The sequence below is a fragment of the Mchenga conophoros genome, linkage group LG6 (assembly GCF_057382185.1).
Source record: "Mchenga conophoros isolate Kocher_MC1m ecotype Shallow Benthic linkage group LG6, M_conophoros_male_GT1.1, whole genome shotgun sequence".
NCBI classification, from domain to species: Eukaryota; Metazoa; Chordata; class Actinopteri; order Cichliformes; family Cichlidae; genus Mchenga; species Mchenga conophoros.
The window spans coordinates 19,317,858-19,340,030 of NC_140531.1; the positions used below are offsets into that span (position 1 = coordinate 19,317,858).

Consider the following 22,173-nt stretch of genomic DNA (forward strand, 5'->3'; position numbering starts at 1 on the left):
AGTCGTCTTCACAGAATACATGAAGTGCAAGTTGATGTTTTCACAGAAGGAAATTTATCTACTCTGTATGGTCATTTATGGTTTGGCAGTGGTCAGGGTACAGCATATAATAACTACAGCAATAAAAAGCATAATACATAAATATACATACAGATGTTACCTCTAAGAAGACGTAATGCATATAATTTTGTGAGTACACAGCTCAGTTTATCAGTATCATTAAAATGAATGCCCACTTAGTGTTAATGACGTGTATAGTAAGCCAATATCGATCAGTTACTGCCCCATATGCAGTATCAGATTTGATAGGGGCTGATGTTCATGTTTTGGCTTTTCTGTTGTAAAATTAAACTTTTTTTAAATTTTGTATTTTTTATGCCATGACCCAAAACTTACATTTAGATGTCTGAAGCTGATGGTTCACTTTGGGCCCATAAATTTTTTGTTGAATGTGTGTTTGTTGAGGTCGTGATTTGACATCTTAATGTTGTTAGGGTACAGGCAACAACATTACTGTGACTGAGGTTAGGGGAAATATTGTTAAATGACAAAGTAAGTTTTTTATTATGGTGTTGGAAAAAGGACCAAACCTCTAATGGCCTTACCTGTATTGCTTGCCATATAATCCGGAGCTTAGATTTAAAACTTTTTATATTGTTAGCCAGTCATTCTGAGTGACAAAGTAACGAGCCAGGGACCTGTTTGGCCCTGCTCATAGAATCCAGCCCACCCCAAAAGAAGTGCAATTGTTCCAAAAATCATGAGGTAAGAAAATAATGAGAAGGTGAAAATACACTATGGCTAGCCAGACACTCACTATCATAACTTTACTATCTCATCTGTTTGTCATAACATAGATTTATCGTCATCTGATAGTTTGGCAGCAAAGCAACAACAAAGAAAAAAAATGTCATGTTAGCCTTTGATAAGCTCTGTATACACATCCATAGCTCCTGATATCTACACGGTTAATCAACACTCTGAAATAGAAAACACTTCCTGAGTCAAATTAAAGCAACATCAAAGCACTTGAAGTCAACACAAAATAGATTCAAGCACAATTTTTTTCTGGACAATCCTTTAAAGGCTTTTTGTTTTGTTGCTCACATAAGTATGTAATATCTCATTTAATTAGCAAACTAAGCCCTCTGACAAACAGGCATATGGTCCTCGCTCTCCCACGGCCTTGGCCAAGGAATGAATATGCATATCCTGGGACCTCAGTAGCTTGTTACCCTGGAATGAATTCTACACAAGCCTAATCCCTGATCTATTATTTACCCCTTGACCAAACATGCAAGTGGGGCTTCCAGACGCTTGACTTGATAGAAATGACTGCCCTGGGATTCCACTGCCTCTCTCACCCCAGCGGAAAGCCGGGCTGAGGCAGGCAGGCAGGCAGTCACTCCGATGAGAGTGAATGTTTCTCTTTTTCTGTTCCACTCTATCCTCTAACTAACACAACACCCTCAGACACACACTCATACACAGACACACACCCCTCACCCCTTCAAGTCTTCACTCTCCAGATGTCTTAGTCAAATGTTGAGCAAATCATCATAAAAACAAGTGCACAATGAAACTTTAATGAGCACGCCTAATTCTGAGGGATCTGAGGGACAGCTCAGGGAATCAGTGTCACATCCCTGCTGAAGGCAACAACGGAAACTATTTCAAACTGCTTCAAACACGCGTGCGCGCGCACAAGCGCAGGGTCGCACGTGTGTTTGCCTTAGAGAACAGAAAGTAAAAAAGTAAAAAAGGGCGAAGATTTCTTGTTATAACATGAAATTCTGTGTCCGACGCTAAAGAGCTGATACAGCATTCAAAATCACTTTCTTTTCCCCCCTTTTTTTTTGTTTAATGCATTGCTCCTTCAGCCTGATCTGAAGAACTCCCCCTTTTGACAGTACTGTTAAAAATCGGCAGTATTATTTAGACTAGAACATTATATATTATCTAAATGCACACGAAGAAAAAGAAATATCATTGAATCACTGCTGCTTCTCAAATATTGAAAGCTTTTAATACGCCTCTCTGACGATTTCTTATCTTGGGGCTAAGGGTTTTTGGCACATTTTTCTTGCACGACGAAGCGAATCCTCATGCTGGCACAACATTGTAAATCAACTCATGAGGCACAAAAGCTCCGTGGACCCGCAGTCACTTGGGTTACAGTCACACACGGCGTGTGAAACACTGATCTGAATTCACCCAACACAACAGAGCAGCCCTGACCGTCCGAGCTCTCCGCTGTGCTGACTCTGCAGAAGGAAATCACCGGGGAAGTGTAGGAAGCTTTTCTTTTTTTTTTCTCTTTTTTTCATCAAGGTAGGGCAAGCAGTTACAACTCGGCTTCTGGCTGACAGTGATCCCTGCAGTTTCCTTGATTACTTCAGTTTACGGTTTGAGGGAAAGGAGAGGCGACAGAGTGTCGTGGTCGCGCGTTCCTCTCCGTGAGACCGACCCGTACCCAAACGACGCGCGTTTTTCTCTCAAGTCGGGACGCTTTCAATCTCGGGATGAAAAAGCGAGCGCTCGTTTCCCCGTGTTACTCCTAGAAGTGTCAAGAAAAAAACATCGTTGCTGAGTCTGAAAAGAAACCCGAGCGTGAATCGCAAGATATACATCGGACTGGATTGAAGAGGAGAAAGTTCCCCACTTGAGGGCGAAATCAGACTTTATTGAGGACGCCAACTTTGAAAAGTGCCAGGAGCCCCGGGGTCTGTCAGATACAACATGCAGCAATGGTAAATATGATTTTTCTGCGTGTACTTTCTGAAGTTTTTCAGATGGCACATCGGTGTGACAAATCACGGGAGCTGTAACTTTTTATTAACTTGTTTGCTGGTCAGACGAGAGAAGAAAAAAAAAGTTTTGCTGAAGTCATATATTTCCCCCTGTTTGCTTTGCTTCATATGACGTATTTGCTAGATTTGTCAGTAAAACTAATAGAAAAAAATGTATTAACCTTGTTTAGATAAATTTTTCTTTACCTTTTCCTCGTCTGTGAGTCTTACAAAATCACCAACTGTTGCGTTTCTGAGCCTTTCAAATCCTGAAGAAAAAACGGGGCTTAAAAAGTAAGTTAACAAAATCTAACCTCACTTGTTATTATTTAAAGCTTTTGCCTGAAAGTGTTTCATAATTCTCTGCTCCTGCGAGACAAATTAAAAACTTTTAGGTGGCGTCTGACAGGAAAAATCCAGGCGCTGTAAATTGTATAACTGTTAAAGTGTTTACATGATATTTATGTATAAGCCACTTTGATACCAGTTGGTATTGAGGCCTTGATTGGAGTGGAGTTCAGTGCAATTTCTTCATACATCAAGGACACACAGGGGCTCATAAAAACGGTGTGTGTTGTTTTAGATCAACGTGGACACACTTGATTGTACCTCAGCTGGGTCTAAAATTTGGAAAGTAAATTTTCTTAGGCCTCATAAAAACCCTCTTCTGAAAATCCTGCTTCAATTTTTCTGCACAATTCCTTCTCCTTTAAGGAACAAACATGTTTTCCTGTGCTATGTCAACGCAGCCAAAACCTTTAGGTAATTTTAAGAGTTTGTAAAGTGTGTGTGTGTGTGTGTTTTAAAATTTTTTTTTTTTGCCAAATACACTAGTTCATCCCCACTGTTTATGTGCCCCTGTGTTACAGTTCACCCATAAAAACAAACTCATTGAAACACAAGCAGACGGCCAGCTTGAATTTCAAAGTCAGCTTAAGACACTTCAGTTTGGACATATCTGAACGCTTCAAAAGACGAGGAGAGGAAAAGAGAGAGAGAGAGTGTGTGAGGGGTAGAAAACGAGAAACAATGAGGGTGACTGAGATAAATGTTCCCACTTAAAAGTACCTTCACACTTTCGTCAGTGAGATGTGTGCGAGATTAATGCCTAACAGTATTTTGGCCTGGTATGAGTGTGCGTGTGTGTCAAGGATGTTTCATGAGCTGGTGCTGCTACTACAGTGAAGAATGCCAATTTACATTCCTGCAGTGTCATTTCATTACTTTTATCTCCGTGCTGCTGTCTCTCAGCCAGACCGAGTGGGGATCTGTTCAATTTCACATTTCCTTTACCACATAAGTTGCAGATGTTAAAATGCTGCTAATGATTTTCATCATGTTCGAAATGCTTCTGTCTTGTGCTTTTTGTGTCGGATAATTATGACTTTTTCAGAACTGCGTGAAAGCCACCGTGAAACAAATCAGCTTAGCAAATAAAATGCATATTTTGAATGAAACAATTAAAAAAAAATAGTACATTTATAAGACAAAAATCCTCAAAAATTATTAGAGAAAAACACCGTCGTACATGTCCTTTAATATGCAGGAAACAGACTCCCTTCTGCACCAGCCTGTACTTCTGCTGCGTGAGGTTAAAGAAAAAGTTAAAGTTGTCAAAGGATCTGCAGCTAGGTCGTGATTCCTCTGGGTCTGTGAGAATCAGAGAGGGGAGAGCGTGTGTGTGTGTGGGGTGGGTGCCACTGGTTAGTCGGTTCAATAATCTGCTGGACAGGTAGGCCTGTGACGCCCCCCCTTAGAGAGGCTGCTAATGAAGAGAAAGGCTGCTCAGTGGTGCTCTGCTCTGACCCCACCAACCCTCCCTGTCCCCCCTGCTGGCTTCCTCTGATTACTCCTCACAACGAGAACACCCCACACCCCCACCCCTCCACACCAACTCCATCCTCACTGTTTCCCCCCGGCTTTCTTACTTTCTAACTCCCTGCCTCCTCACTTAATAAGAATGAGTGCTAAGAGCATAAAGACTCTGCTGATAACCCACTCGGTGCATTTATGCATTTGCTGCTGTCTCCTATTTATGCAGCTGCTTATGCCTATATTTCAATTGATGAATTTACAGAGATAATCACTGCTTGACCATAATTTCCCAAAATATTTTTCTGTACAATTTTAGTAATGAGGCCGCGTTTGAAAGTACAGCGCTTAACCTCAGAGAGGCACAAGTGAAGGGGAATATGTGTAAGTGCGGATCAGGAAGAAAAACCAACAGCATTTATTTTAGATGAAAGGAAATATGCACTTTCACTCATGCTAACAGGTAAAGATATTCAGCAAATCTGAGAGAGAGAGAGCACTTTTTCCATCTTCTCCCACGAGTGTTTCTGCGATGCTTCAGCAGCGTCAAAGCTGGATTGTTGCACTGTTCTTATTCATTCAGAGGTGGGTCACTGGTACCGATATGGCGCTGCTACTCTCCATCCATTCCCATCACCGATAATCTCCTGAGTGACTGATAGTGTGTCTTGGCAGTGACAGCAAAGGTAATATTTTGAAAGGGGGGGGGGGTCACATGCATAGGGATGCCTTAAGATGGAAATCTTTAAACAAGACACCAGAACCTAAGCTGTGAGCTTTGGCGACTAAAACAGAGACACAGTGAAATGTTGAAACAAATTGGATCGCAGGGCTCCTAATTTAATAAAGAACACAGCGTGAGACATACTTGATTTAAAACAATATACATATGCGAGACGTAATTCCATTTTTCGTACCCCAGCACACACAAAGCAAGGAACCGAATCTTCACACACTTACCTTTGTGAAAACATTATGAAATTTGGTCTGTGTTCATGTGATTCCTAACTTTAAAAAAAAAAGGAGACATAAATAGCAAAAGGTAATGAGTAGGGTGAACAGCTGTTATGACACGAGCATTTAAGATGTGTTTAGTCTCACACTATCACGCAGATTGATAGCTGTAAGAGTTTCAGTCTGCTCAATTATGGTATTGTCTCTGCGGTGACAAAACGGATCACATTTGGAAATGGCAAGTTAATCAGATTAAAATCGGCCTCCCATCTACAAAGCGCAACCTGATACCTGTACTTCTATGCATTCATTTTTTTAATGCCCTTTTTTTGTTTTCTACAGGCTTCATTTCGAATGTTAAATGTTAAAACGTCTTATGTGCGATAATGTAAGGAAACAGGAAGAACTGGGGAATACTCGTGTGCTAAAACATGAAGACACTGAGTGCTTGTGGAAGCTTCTCACTCACTCTGTCTTTATTTGTGATAGGACACATTTGGCACAGCGACCCTAATACATTTTCCTGCCCTCTGAGGCGCAGTCATAACTCTTAGGTTTTCAGATGTAATTTGAGGTGGCCTTAATTGATTCTGTCCAGAACTAATTACCAGCGACTGAGTAAAATAAACACCTCAGTGTCACTTGGTGGCAACTGTCCAATCGGTAGGGAAATTACTTTTCACTTGTAATCCATACGTTCTTCAGTGGGGCTGGGATATAATTCGTGTCGACGCTATAGAAATAGCAGAGACGCTGGACCTGTGTAACGAACAGGAGTATAGTTGTAACCAAATGGCTCAGTTGGGAGGTATAGGGTTATGTGGTATAATTTATATTTTATAGCTCCCTTCTGCACTGACTGCACTCCAGAATAAAGTTGTTCGATTTTGTTCCATGAACAGGGAGTGAGAAAATCTGGGATTTCACTTGCGATGGAAATTCCAGACGCCGCTTTGTTCCTCGGTTCCTTCTTGTATTTTTTATTTTCCTGTTGAGTCTCATTTCTTGCTTTCAGATAAAAAGACGACAAACTGCTGCTGCGAATAAGTGAGTGTTCCTTTGAATGACTGCGTGCGTTTTTTTTTCTGGGTGTGTGCATGAGTGGCCTTTGCCCGAGTGACTCAAAAAGGGATGGAAAGATCTCCTCAGGCCATACAGAGTGATTTGATTAGAAGAGAATAATTTGCCCTAAAGGTGTCTTTTCTCTTCCCTCCAAAAAAGCTGGTGGAAGAAATCTGATATGACAAGATAAGTGGTGGCTCATGAAAAATTCCTGAGGACTGAGACGTAGCATGTTGACTTTGGAATTATTGCCGTGAGTGTCTAGTTCTTTTTCTAGTAACTGTGCCTGACAATGTTTTTTTTTTTTTTTACCTGAATAGCCTTTGAAATGATTCCTCTGGTTCTCAATCCAGAATTCTTTCATTTAAAATCTGTTTATGTACTGACCGAAGGATGGACAAAGTAAACTCCACAATTCATTCCAGGCATTTTCTTCTTCAGACTTCTTTACACCAGAGCAATCTTTATTGGTCAGCTACTGTTATTCCTTCCTGTGAATGGCATTTATCATTGTTTTAAAATAGCGGGCTTGGACAGGCTAAAGACATGCTCCAGTGTATATGCAGCAACTCCTTTGCTGGGCTGCAGCCTTATTTAAAGTTTTGACTGATGTTTTTTTCTAATTGCACAATATTCCAGATCGTGTACCAACTTCATGTTCAGTTTTTGCTCTAAAAAGGAGAACTTGTGCCTTTGGGTTTCTTTTTGTTGCCTGTTACTATATCAAGTGGACTTGGGACCTCTCCGTGTCTATATGCTGAATTCATTGCACCCCTTTACCCTGTCATGCAGACTGTGATGTGATCACGTCATGTTTTTTGGAGTCCATCCATGGACTTAGATGGAATGAAGTGGGCCTAACTGGTCAGCAGCAATACATTTTAAAAATTATTTTGTAATGAAAAATTTATATGATTTTATATGAAAAGCAGATCATATGCCAGATTATGATTGTCCACATTATAAGGTCTTTGGTGTGATGCGGTGTTTTAGAAATGGAACAACAGCATGTAAGATTTATTTCTCAGGGCACAGTCCTCCTTCTGCTGTTTTCAGGATTTAGTCACAGTTGTGTTTTCCCTACTGGCTAGCTCGCTAGCCAGGCTGCTATTGTGGTATCCCTCAGTATTATTTAGCTGCTTCTCTAGAGAGAAACTGGCAATCTCAGTCCACTTCTCTAGAGATCTAAGCAGAACCTGCAGCAGGTGGAAAATTGGTTCACGTGGTGCTACACCAACCTCACAGCTGAATCCAAGACAGTGATATTGGAGTTTCTTGGAAAGATGACAGACTCATTGTAGAGGCAGCTCATTTTACTGTGCCATTATTTTTTTTAATTTATTTTGTTGTTTCAAAGTACTTGGCCAGTGTTGTTTAACAATTTATTTAAGCAGAGTAAAACATCCTCACTCATTTTTTTGCCATTATGCTCATTACGACACGAGTCCTTGTTGACAGATTATATCTTGTGATCGTTCAGTGTGCACCAGTGACAGCCTGAAACTTGTCACCACGTGTCTCACTAAATTTATAACCGTGTAAATCCTGGACACTATCATCACTCTTATAGTGAGCATCAGGAAGTATCAATGAGTAAACAAATACATACCAGCACGTTTGATTTTACTGGATGCAACGTTACCATATACAGTTTAAAATATGATTTCAGAGACTTAACAGGATTGTAACATTTTGCTGATGTTATATTAGCGCTGCAGCAGTGTATTTATAGTGAAAACTGTTGTTGCAACAAGATGCTTCAGGGTTGGGTGTTCTCCCAGTTATACTTTGGCGTGACTCATAAAGAAGCCGTTTTCTTTGTGTAAGAGCGATACAGTCATTAATTACAATTTCCATTTAACTCAAAGCGAGAAATCCTGTATCTAAAAAGCTCATAGGCCTTTCTTCTGGGATCTTATCTACCTAGTAATAGTAATAGTAATATGCATTTTGTTTTATGGAAGTACTTTGTTGCCTTTTCCATAAAAACATTATTGCAACAGTCAGCTGTGTATCCTACATCTGGATGTTGTTTAGTTCTCATATTAGTGAGATAAAAAAAAAATAGATAACTTAAGTGTGTGTGTGTGTGTGTGTATGTTTCTGTCGGTGTGTATTAACTAGTGTGTAAATCCATATATTCTGGGCCAAAGGGAGCCGTAATCACCTTGATTTTTCGAGACTTTAGTTCTGGCAGGCTTTTTTTCTGACAATGATTCTCACTTGAATATATTGATAATATTTCAGACACACTGGTAACCTTGTAGGCTGAATGTATAATCTAGCTTCTATTAGCAAGCCTTAATGCAGAGTTTGGACTCTTTAGCCTTGAATATAATTCTATGTCTTTGATTTTGGATAAAAATCAGCAAAGGATGTCGGTGCATTGTATATGTGTTCAATTACGTTTTGAATGCTTTTATGAATTTATGTGTGTGCAATTTATGAATGTGTGCATGTTTGAAAGACACTTTTCCTCTCAGCGGCAAGGTGATTATTACTGAACCCATAACCTCTGACCCTAATGAAAGAGAAATTTGAATCCAAAACAAAGCCACATCAAAGAGTGCACATTTTAACCCAAACAGTTCTCTTTTCTTAGTAATAACTTATATATGCTTACAGTGTAGTGTTTACAGTGTGACAACAGAAAATTATCTATTTAAAAGTCATTTGTGTTGACTTTTTGAAGGCAAAAGAATATTATGTGCTGGTGGGAGATGGAATTGTTACGGATAAAATACGCGTGTAATTGTAGATAGATAGATAGATAGCGATATAAGCTAGCTAATTAACTTATATACCTATATTTAACAATTATACATTATACTTTAGGGCTGAATAGTTAATCGAATTTGAATGTCAGTCAAAATTTTAGCTCCCCGCGATCGAGCCATATTGAAAATGCATGCCCTGCCTATAGAATGCAAAGCAAAAATAAATCAAGCACTCCCCAATTAAGTGCCTGACCACATGCCTGCATGCACCAATCACAGCTGTTCCCTGCACCTCACAGCGGCAAGTTTTGCACAACTAGTCTGGATGAGCAACACAACATAAAAAGACAGATATAAAACAAGAAAGCAAATATCTGGGACAGGACAAGGTGAAGAGCTTGTCACTGGACGTGGATCATCAGTCATTCTTTAGAAATACTTCAGATTCAGCTCATGGGATGTTAACAAAGAGAAAACCGTGCTGAAAATAATCTTGGCCATAATTGTGCACCCCAACTGTACCTCCTACAGACTTGTCAAGGTAGTGATTAGTTTGTACTGTCTTTTAATCTTGTGATTTGGGAGGAAAGAATATTTATTTTGATGCTATACATTAAATATTTAACTCTGTATGAGTATTTCAATTTCTGTCACAATCTTTTAGGGTTCATTGACTAAGCTGTAGCCCTTTGAGCTGAGCGCGCTTTGCAACGCATCACCAAAAACCTGGATGACATGTTAGAAGTCCTACTGTGTGATTGTTGGTGACAAAAGTGCTATTTATGGTGATAATCATAGTAATTAAGCGGTCTCAGGATGATAGGATTTTGTGTGTTTGTTTGTCTTAGTTCACTTTTCCTGTTTGAGGGAAACTTAACACTCATTAACTGTGTGTGAAGGGCACATCTGTATGTGTTTCTGCCTGCATGTACAGTCTATGATTGTGTGTGTGTGTGTTTTCACATGTGTTTGTGGCTGTGGGTGTTTTTGGAGTGGAGGAGAAATGTGCTGACAGGTAGTGTGTCAGGAGGGGGACAGTGGCGCTTTTGAGACAGATACAAGAGACGAGTCTCAGGGAGAGGGAGAGAGAAAGAGGGCCTCTTTCATGTGACTCTGCATTCCACCAAGGCACAGGCAGGGAGAGGCACAAGACGAGACATGCGTCCCCCCTCGTCACTCCCTCTGCCTCTTCCCCACCACACCCGCTCTCCCATCCACTCCTCCCCATCCAGCCTCCATCCCTCCCTTCAGCCAGCGACCTTAACATTTATCAAAGAACCCCATGCTGGAATTCCTCTTCAGCATCTGTGTCTTGGTGGGAGAGGCACAGACACACACACACACACACACACACACACACACACACACACACACACACACACACACACACACACACACGCATACACGGCACAGAGTCACATAAAAGTGCACATGCACTGTCGCAAACCAATCTGTTTTGAATATTGCAAAACTGTGGAGGGGCCGTCCTTGTTCCTTACTAAGGAGGCCGCCCTCGAGACAATGTCACACTGAGACATGGACACATGCTTGCATACACATTCTCTCCTCCTTCTTGTTTCTTTATTGTACCTCCTGTCACTTTGTCCTATTCATTTAACCTTTCATTAGAGCCAGCTGACAGCCCTGTGTGTGTCTGCACAGCTTCAGGAACAATGCCAAAAAAGCCCCACTGTCACAGTTATTAGATTCCTCTGGCCCCCTTTTACCCTGGCAACTCAATATTAAGAGAGGAAGGGTGAATGAGGGAAGGCAGGGTAAGGGAGAACAAGGGGGAAAGGGAGAAATATGGGGTGCGTGGTTGACACTGCTGCCCAACTCCTATGGTGAAGGGTCCTCTTGACTTGTCAAGGACATGTGCCACATGTTGATAGTAGACTGGTCTCCAGCAGAACAGGGAAGGGAATGTTAGCTACAATGCAGAGCAGGGAGACGCCGGAGAAGGAGAGGACACTCGTCTTGTGCTGTGGCAAGCAGCACCCTGGAGGAGTTGGACTGAAAACACAAACAGTTTGTGGAGGAATTCTGTTTTTAATGGGCAAGCAGGAGGGGCAGTCTGGTCCCCAAGGAAGGACAGACCAGTGCCCTCCCCCATTCCCTTCCTTCTCCTGTCTGTCGCCCTGTCTCCCTCACTCTCCTCCTCGGTTCCTCTCTACCCTCACTTTTCTGCTCTTTGCACACTAAGTAATTTAAAGAGAATGTGTGTTTGAGTAATAAATTATCTATCAACAATAATTTGTGTCATTTCATCTGAGAGGAAGTAAGAGGAATATGCATCAGCTTGAGAATTCACACTTTATACATCTATCTATTGTATTCAAAATGGCACAATTTTCTGTTATTTTAACAAAACACATTCAGGTTGTACTTGTATGTAAATGGTAAATAAAATCATTCTTAGATAGCGCTTTTCTGCTCTCTCTGAGCACTCAAAGCGCTTTGCACAACTTACCTGATTCACCCAATCACACCCAGTCGCACAAGCACTTTTTTCTATGCTCTTTCTATGTAAGTGCTTGATATCTAACACTGAAACACACTCATACTCCGATGGACGTATCTGAGCAACTTGGGGTTAGTAACTTGTCCAAGGACATTTGGCATGCAGACTGGAGCAGACGGGGATTGAATCACCGCCTGAGCTACTGCCACCCCAGTGGTCTGCAAAGTGAGAACATTTTGGTGGATGGATACATGGTCAGTGACCTCCCTGCAGCTAGGAAAACTTGGTGGTTCCCTAGTGATTTCCTTTAATTCTTTCTTATTTGGCGAGTGATTTCAGTAAGTTGCAGTGACCAACTGACCAACCAGAGGCTTAGTGTGCAACACACCCCCTTTGACAAGGTGGGAGGCAACCTGTCCCCAAACAATTGCAGTCTCGGGCTGGTTGAAGAAACTAATTGTTGAAGGTTTGCAAATTATTTATACATTATATACATTTTATAAATCCACCAACACACTGCAGTCAATCTGAGTCAGTCTGCTCCAGTGAACTTATCTGCCATAAGCCTTTTTTGCATAGAGAACAGTTGGTTGCCAACTGGCTATATTCTGGTTATATTCCTATGCAAAAGCAAGACGGCTGAGCGCCTATGCCATTTTACCATTTTATCACCAAAGCAACTTTGAATAACGCAACTGACTATGACCTGGAGACCTGGTTGATGTCTTTGAAGCAGCCATTTCAAAAGCAACAACATTGCAATTCCAAACAGTTCATAGTTTGTCTCCAGTGTGTTTGTTACTGTAAGCTTCAAACAAAGGTCCTTTAACAAAGTGTTTATTTTAACCAGAGCTATGGTCTTTTCCAAGTTTAAAAAGGTGTTTCTGGCCCAATGAAAGAACACAGTATAAGCCACTGTGTGGATTTCTTTTGTGGCCAATGGGAAACATAACAGTAAAAAAGTATCATGGAGATGTGAGGAAATACATTATTTACTTTATTTGAAATGACAAAATATATATTAGAGCAGCGGTCCCCAACCATTTTTGCGCCGCGGACCGGTTTATGCCCGACAATATTTTCACGGACCGGCCTTTAAGGTGTCGCGGATAAATACAACAAAACTAGTACCGGTACCGAAAAAAAGAAAATTTATTCATAACACACGTGAAAAGACCCAGGAAAACCGGGTAAACGATAAAAACGATAACAAAATAACGCTGAAAACCAATAAAAACCCTGAAAACTATACATTTCACACCTGAGCCTCAACTCTCGCGGCCCGGTACCAAACGACTCACGGACCGGTCCGAGGCCCGGGGGTTGGGGACCGCTGTATTAAAGCATTAATGCCAAGATTTTGTTAAATTATTTTAACCAATGAAAATGAAATGAAATATATTTCCTTTAAAGTACATTTTCTGCTTCAGTTTAGTTGCACATCCCTGCAGTTACTCAGACACAGGGTTGGAATAGAACAAATTCATCAGATTTCCAGTCTGCTGTAATTTTTTATTTAGCCAAGTTCAGGTAACACTGTAAAATCTCCATTCTCAAGGCTATTAAATCCACAAATTCTTTGGGCCGCATAGGTTCATATGAATTTTATAAAATATCGAACCAAACTAAACTTTACGCAAAATGCACCAAGGCATGCTCTGTTCACTGTGCACTCCAGACGCACTCAGGAAACACTTCTGAATCTGCTGCGAGGGAAGCTGTGAAGCATCTCTAGTAACATCCGGTGCACTTCAGCAAAGCTCAGTAAAGCTGTGTTTAGGTCAGTCCAGCGCAGTCAGCAGTGGGCAGTGATGCTTCTTCAGTAATACATTAGCTAAAATGGATCAGGGCCTGGTGTAGTGTGCTAAGGCATTGGTCGCTCTCGTAGGGGGGCGATGAATTGCTCACGTGTCATTGGAGAGTGAGCAAGTACGCCCATGTGCACCCACCCACACACACACTGACACACAAGTACATTTTCCCCGACCCTAAAGGAAGAAAGAGGGACACCAATGGCACAACAGCCTGAACCCTGACCATCGGGCAGCAGTCTTGATGAAGCCCATCTCTCACTTCTGTCACTCAATTGCTCCTATTCCTCCTCCCCCCCGAGGCCGCCACTCGCTCTGTGTGACTGACTCTTTATTTATTTCTTTACCCTCATCTCGTCACTTAGTTAGAGTAGCGACCAGCAGTCTGTCTCTCTTCTGTCCTCTCTGTCATCCTTCTTTTTTTCCAGCCTCTCCCTCCGCCTGGAGGCTGTCGATCCACCTGTCTGCTCCACATCTCTCTAATTCTCTGACTGGACTCTCTCTTTCCTCTCTCAGGGCTGTAATTGATGGTGGTGTTATTGTGTCCAGTTCTCCAGCCTTAAAGCTGTTCCTCCAGGTCAGCACTACCTCACCATTTAAAACACCCCGTGAATTCACGGTCGACAGCGAGGAACTTTTTTTGAAAGCGCTGAAGCCAGGGATCCCAATTTGCTTTGGCTGTTTTAAGCAATCAAAGTGTGCCTGATGGGATTTTAAGCTGTTCTTCAAATTCAAAACAATCTTGACATCTGCGCTTGAACTCTATTCTGTCATTTTGAATTAGGGACAATATTTCCTTGGAACTTCATGTTCCTTCTCAAGAGAAGTGTTTGCCCTTGGCCGCGATAGAAATGTACTCAGTGGCTTTGACTGTGGTCTTTGTTTGGTGGTCCTTTCTTGTAGCACATTTCAGCTGAGTTTTAAACTATTTTTCAAAGGATGTGAGGTGGGAAGAAGTTTTCAAAGTATCCCGGAGAAAAAAAATACTTTACCTGTTCAGAAGTTTTATTTCTAATTCTTCATTATTTTCATACTTGTCCCCTCTAAAGTGATCAAGGTCCTCATACATTCAATTCACTTGCACTTTTTTTTCAGTGAAACTATCTCAACATTGTGGTTATTGAAAAATTTGCAAGGTTAAGGAGTGACTATACCTGCAGTATGTGCATTTTCCTACTGCAGGTATATATATAAATGTATACATACTCTAAGGTCTTTCTTTGCCTTTTTCTGTCTCACTTTGTCTGCTTCTCTGTCTTTCTCTCTTGCACTCTAGGCTCCAGTCCCTCCTCAGCATGAACCTTGTATTTATTACCCTCTAAGTAATCACTTTGCTTTCTCTTTTGATAGACTGTTATTGCTCTAACTAGCTGAGGTCCCTATAGGTATTTGGAGGCTTTCCAGTTTTATTAGACAAAGGCCTCATTATTCAAGGCCAGCATTAAGACTACCATTAGATCCATTTGCCCCCTAGTCACATGTATCCAGTTGCAGCCAATTCATATTATAGCCCCTGCACACTTAGTATTTACAGCACAAACATACCCATTCCCTCTTGTCAAAGTTAAATATAGACAGTATTCAAAAAGCAACCTTGCCACTATGAGAAGTAGCTGTGAAGTTGTCTCTGCTTGTCTCCTCCTTACGGTTTTTGCACACATAATGTGGTCAATATCGATGTCCAGTAAAAGTTACTGTGCACATTTCTTCAAAGAGAGAGCCCCCCCCCCCCCCCCCCCCCCCATAGAAAGCCAAGAGTATTGCATATAGAATGGTATTATTGTTGTTATCCATCATCCATCCATCCATTTGCTTCTTCTCCAAGGGTCTAAGGGTCGCAATATTGATGGAGCACTAGAAATAATGGCATGTGTAACAGTTGCTTTTGAACTATTTCAAGTCACCCAAGATCTCTGCATCATGGTTCACATTTGTTTTACTTTTGTTTTCTATCACATAGCCACCTTTGGCTGACTCCTTTTCTTCTTGTGTTCCTTTCTTTGCTCTTACTTAAGTAAGGGCACTAAGCTGTGCTTAGTTTTTCTAAGGCAACGAGTTTGTTCTGGGAACTAATTAGATTTTACATTTTAGGGTCTTTTGTAGGGTTACACAGTTGCTTTGTTTGATCCATTGTCCACCATTTTGATGAAAGCTATAGAGACATATCCTCCTCCTTTTTTGTTTTCAGGGTCGAGCCTTCTTTTCCCCAGAAAATGTGCATGTAGAAAGCCATTATTCTATAACCATTACATCCAAACTTCCTTCATAATCATCAGTTAAAGCACACAAGCTGCCCATTGCCTGTTACAATCTCAAGGCAGGCATTTCCTACAGCAGCCTTGACCAACATTCAATGGCTTTCATTACAAGGAGATGCCGTTAAATTAAATGGAGCTCTACTGGCTGGTCACAGTGTCTTTTAGACTACAAACATTAATATAAGATGTGTTTACCCCACTTTTCAACACGAAGATGTTGGCTATAGACTATAAGAAATTCCAGACCTGCATTGAGCATTTAGTAAGACTTCACTTTTCAAGGAGAAGCCATCATAAGACCAGGTGTCCCTGATATTTCTTGATTACATGAAAATGATTGGAAATAGCAGCAGTTTGACTGCACCCAAGCATGTTAAGTGTCTGCGTAACACCAGAACGCTTAAAAACCCAGATTCATGTAAGACTCTGATTCTTCACTTGTTTGAACAAATTCATAAAAGCAGGTATTTGTCATAGCAGTATGTTGACAGAATAGAAAAAGGTGGATATTAGCTGTGATGGCGTAATGCAGTACTGTGTCAGTGTATAGTGTGCACATATTTTGTGCTACTGTATGGCATCTTCAAAAAAGGTGATCTTGACCTGGAAAGACAAAATCTAAGGTTTACTGCACTAATAACAACTTGCTACTAACTCGTGGCTCAGTCACACTGGAGTGAAAATATGACATAAAAAGCAGTAGTTGCCCCTTGATATCAGCGAATATTTTCACATTTGGTGGGGATTTCAAGTTGTTGCAGAGCCCAACTGGCAACCATCCTCAGGCTCTGGCTATCATAGGTTTGCACCAGTCGTCCAGTGGCTGTCAAACTTTGAGCAAGCAATGATGGTCTGAATTGATTGTAGTCACTTTTGGAAAAATTGACAAAGATTTGCAAATTATTTCCATTAAATGTACAAACGCAAACAGATTTCAAACATTTTGCAATTAATTTGAGTCAATCTACACTGATTAATGCAACTCGTCTGTGATGCGTCTCCACAGCAGGTGACTTGACTCAGCTGGTTATATTCTGGTTATATTCCAATATAAGGGCAAGGTTGCTGAGTGGCTATGCCATTTTTCAGTTAAATTACCATCCTACAGCAACTATATCACTATTTCTGGAGGAATTTCCAAATTTCTGTTTCAAATCTATGAGGTTCTGAGTGAAGTTGTTAATGTGAATTTCTATGTATGCATATGGCAACATATTTGCAATTACTGCTGATTTATTACAGCTTATTACAGTATCAACACAAAAAGACCCAATTTAATTGCCAACTGATCGCAGACTGACTCTATCTTATTACCACTTTATTGTCCTCTTGAAATAACAAAGTTGATTTGAAGACAGAGACCCTCTTCGAAGCACTCATTTCATAGGCAGGAGACTGGAAGTTCATTGCACACACTCACAGTAATTTTGGTTATACTGTGGTCTTAAACCATTTTTTTCCCTTGTGTTTGTAGCACTAATGGCACACACTGCAGACCTTTAACCCACTTTGAAGTGAAGAAAACAACACAGTCGAAAATCCGTTTCATTACAGAAGTACTGGTTCTGCAGTGTTTTTGAACTGGCTAGATGAATTTCTATATATAGTATCAAAGAAACAAAAAAAAGAAGCAGAATATTATGACACGTTTTTCTCTGCTTCTCTCTGCCAGACAATGACCTTTATGAAAAGTGTTTAGCTTGATAAATCAGACAAATTAATTTAATAAATGAGAAATACAATTTCAAATATACATAGCTTTAAGTGAACACTGAGTTAATCAAATTTACTTTAAGTTCAGTATTGCAGGCATGTGAGAAGTTGGTCAAACTCTAACTACTAAAACCAAAATACTTTAAAATATGCAAACTTTTTTCTATAAACAGAAGAGTATGAACATAAAAGATTTATCACTTTCCTGAAGATCATCAGATAATAGACTATTTTCAGTCTATAGTTCACCATCCATGCAAGTTTACTATTGTGACTTTATCTCCAGGCTGCCCAAACACCCCTCACCTGCAAAGAGATTTAAGGTGCCCTAGTTTTGATTCCTTCCATTTCTTTGTTGCAGCTTTTTAATTTCTTTGTTGCCACCTGTGTGTCCAATATGGTGCTCATCCCTCCTAATCGATGGCCCCTTATTGGGTTTCTGCGTTTGGTCAAATATCTCATCGCTTTCTCCCCCCTCAAGGCAACAGAATCCAAACTAATAAGAAATCTCCTCAGTCTCTCGGGTTGGGTGTTCAGATGAAAAAAATTATTAGTGCAGAGATAGCATGTATCTGTGACAGAAATCAGATTTTCAACAAGTTCGCTAGTTTAGAGCTAAAGCTCCTGACAAAGAAGTTGACGCGTTGACTGATCTCGAGGAGGATGTTAGCCCATGTCTGCACACAAATGGTTTAATTTTAAAAAGTCTATTCTTCACTTTTGGGAATCTGTTGAGTTTTTCCACACCAAAATACTGATTTTTCCCAAAAATGTTCCTTAAATGTAGCTAAATAAAATGTTGAATAGAATTGTGGATGTAGAAGAGTAATCTTTTTCTTCATTTTTGTGTACGCTCATTTCGAGCATTTCATATTGATGATGTCACATAACTCTACTCAACATTAAGAAAGGTTACGATGTATAAATAATCGTTTTATAGTCCTAATGCAACAGTGCAAGTACTATCATTAACCTTGTTTATAATGTTGCATTCACAGTCCACAATAAAACCACTTTTGACAAAGGAGGAGACCTTAGGTTCAGTTTATACTTCAAGAATAAACACAGTGTTCTTCAGGCTTGCAGACAAAAGATGGAGATGTTAAAAGCCACTTTTTCTAAGTCAGGCATATTAGTCCAAAATAGAGTTGTAAGCTTTGTCAAAAAAAAACCAAACCTTTCAACCATTTCATCAGAAAAAGTTTAACTGAGACCCAACAGGCAAAGAACGCTGAGGTACTGCACAGCTCTGGTATTTGGATGAAAGAGGACATTTAGCCTTTTTTCTTTTTGTGTTCCAGTGCTTACAGAAAAGCTTCAAAAAGTCGCACTGACATGTAAATGGCGTTTTGGCTTCACTAGCTTAAGTGCAGTGACTGTTTTTACTCATTGTCATCATGTCTAAGATTGGAGGCAGCTTTTGCTTGTAAGTGATAGTTATGAAGTTGGCATGCTGTACCTAGCATCTAAAACAAGTAAACACAGGAAAAACATATGCAACTGCTGTTGGAAAAAAAACTTGCTATGTAACAGGTATACATAGATCAGCAAAAACATACACATCTACCACCGATGTCCACAAAGTTGTGTCTAACCTGAAATCTAAACTGCATGCTAGTGTCGCAGAATGACTATTATATTATAATACTGGCTTAAAACCCGCCGTTTACCTGTGCTTCATTGAATTTCTTCACTTTGACATTCAGAGCACTAGGCAGTCATAACATTGCATTAATGCCAGGACTCACCATAAAATTTTTTGTAAAAACTAACTTCGACCCCATCTTTGACCATAACTCCATAAGTTGCATAATTGCAAAGAAAAATGCTAAAAAGCACTCAGAAGGTTGACACTGGGTGTAAGGAGAGGTTGGGGGGGGGGGGGGGGGGGGGATTTGAGAGACAGGAATTGCTCAATGACATCCCCAGCAAAGAGAGTAATAGTGAGTAACACAGACTCACAACACACCTTGAGGGGTCTTTTAAGTTCGGGGACTTTATACCTCTCCCAAATCGCCCAAGGCAGATAGTAGTCTGGATGAACACCGTATTGGTGCTGAGCTGTATCAGTTTGAGCTGCCAGCTCCAGTCGTGGTAATGCCCGTAGCTATGAATGTGTCAATGGACGTGCTAAAGAGGGACTATCCTGCCACCTCCAACCACTGTTGAGTCATAGGAGGATCTTAAGAGAATGAACGCAGACCAGTAGTACTCATAGAGATGTCAAAAAGCCAACTGCCAACATTACTTAAAAAACTGTGAACTGTCTCTTTGAAATGAAAACATATCTGCTGATAGAGAGCCATATCTCAAGGTTTCCCACTCAAGAGTGATGGCTAGGGGAAGTGGCCTGTTATTTATTTATTTGTGTGTGTGTGTGCTTTGAATATAATACATAATATAGATAAGACCCCAAATTATTGTCACTATGTCAAGCCTCACAAGTTTCAGTGTGATTTAATACATTATATTGTACTTATATAGCACTTTCCCACTCATTTTGAACACTCAAACAGTTGTGGTTTTTGCATGCCTAAGCACATTTTATGTTGACTCTCTGATGGATGCATTTGGGGCAACTTGAGGTTTGGTAGCATCTTGCCCGAGGATACTTTGACATGCCGATTTAAGAAGCCAGGGATTGAGCCACCAACCTTCTGATCAGCAGAGCACCCACTCTACCTCCTGAGCCACAGTCACTCCTAATCATAGCAACTAATCATTTGTACTTTACTCCTAAATGAACTCAGTGACCAAATTTCTAATTATTCAATTATTACTGGTTAATCAACAAATAGGGTTAGCCTACAAACTTAGCTGGCGGCCTGGTGGTTTTCATGAACAGGGTTGTCTGGGATGGAGTGAAATTCCCAGTCTAAATTATTGTCTCAGACCAATTTTGTGTATTGGTTAACATAAAAAAAACATTGAAAGTATCTGGAACTATCCGTATATACACAATATATATCTGTCCTGTATATATAGAGAGAGGGCGAGAGAGGGAAAGAGGGGAAAGGAGAGAGTGCCACTTTAGAGTAAAGCTGTCATTACTCCGGCTGGTGCACTCCCTCATAAATACTGATAATGAGACGCTTTCAGCAGCCTAATCATTTGCCAATGTAGGAGTTAGTAGTGTTAGAGGAACACTCATTTCTTCTTCTGTCTGGAGATGACATTACAGATTCTGTTAAGTCACTGCTATAGCTAGTCCTGCATAGAAAAGAATGTATCTTTCTTGCACTCCTCTTATGGCAGCAAGCAAAACCAAACTGTTTGCTCCATAAACAAACTGACTGAAGTGAAGCAAAAACCAGAAAAGATTTGCTACTGTGCGATTCTTTTTTTCAGCTGCTGTTTTTGTACATGTTTGTTTTTCAAAAATATCACCAGAATGCAGGAAACTACATGTCGGACACTAGAAACTAGGTAAAAAGGTCAAATAGTTTTCTGTACCCCAGTTAACCTTTTGTATTAGCTGTGGTCCAAATATTTTAATTCCTATCATAGTTAATAATATGACCTGCCGAGAGGTTGTATTGGATAATTTTAAACCTTTCTTAATATGACGTTCAACCAACAACCTCCCAATCACAAGTCCACTAGTCTGTCTTCCATTTGACATTGTCAGTTTACATGCCATGTTCTACAGTCAGCGTGGTTTATTTCAATAATGTCAGGATTGGATTTTTTTTTTCTTTTTTACCTTTTGTTATAGCCCCTTTCAAGAAATCAGTGGTTTCTACGCACTGTGAAGTAGAAATTCAATGATTTTGCACTTTTGTCACAAAGGACTCCATAAAGTCCATTCTGTATGTTGCAGAGTTTGTGCAGATATTTTGAGCATGTCTCAAGTTATCTGTACCAACAGGTTCACTGTGTGATGTCCTAAAAGTGTTGGGGAGTTTCCCCCTTCAGGGCAGCCACATGAAGGGCCTCATATGCCCCCTCCTCTCCTGCCTACTGGCTCTGGCTCAGAAAGCACTGAGATCTCTGGAGGCATTTCCAGGATAAAATAAACAAGAAAATGCCTGTGAAAAGGAGCCTCTGACTCTCTCTCTCTCTCTCTCTCTCTCTCTCTCTCTCTCTCTCTCTCTCTCTCTATATATATATATATATATATATATATATATATATATATATATATATATATATATCTCCCATGGGCCATCACTCTAATGGTTGATCCCTAAGAAGCTCTATGAAAGCACTGTATAGCATGTCATCTTTTGCCGTCTATCTTCCACTGACCATTAAATAGCATACCCTTGATCGTTTTAATAGTCCCTCCATACTGCCTCTCTTTGACTCCGACAGTGATTGGACAAACACTGGTGTCCCTAGTGATATAAGAGGAATACATTGAGGAGCTATTGTGGTTTTCCAGGGCCTGACTGTGTATTGTTTACTGGGTCTGCTTGATTGCCCTCTGTCCAAATCAGAGGGTACAGGCAGGCAGGGCAGAGGTCTACAGGGATGCACTGTGTTGTGGACTGTCCCATCGTTCTAAGAATATTCACTCAAGCTATGACTCTGAGGTGGAACCCATCCGTAGCTCAGTAAACACACACACACACACACACACACACACACGCACAC

At 40.5% G+C, this 22,173-nt stretch overlaps 1 protein-coding gene across 2 annotated transcripts in view; it reads left to right on the forward strand.

Moving 5' to 3' along the window:
• The first annotated feature begins 2,198 nt into the window (after positions 1-2,198).
• The window catches only part of bnc2 (basonuclin zinc finger protein 2), a 170,271-nt gene continuing 150,296 nt past the window's right edge, over positions 2,199-22,173 (forward strand). The window contains exon 1 of one of the 2 annotated variants that reach the window (XM_085276652.1): positions 2,199-2,750. In XM_085276652.1, coding sequence (XP_085132778.1) covers positions 2,748-2,750 — 3 coding nt within the window. In that variant the 5' untranslated portion in view covers positions 2,199-2,747. The remainder of the gene's footprint in view (positions 2,751-22,173) is intronic. The other variant, XM_085276654.1, reaches the window with a different exon arrangement.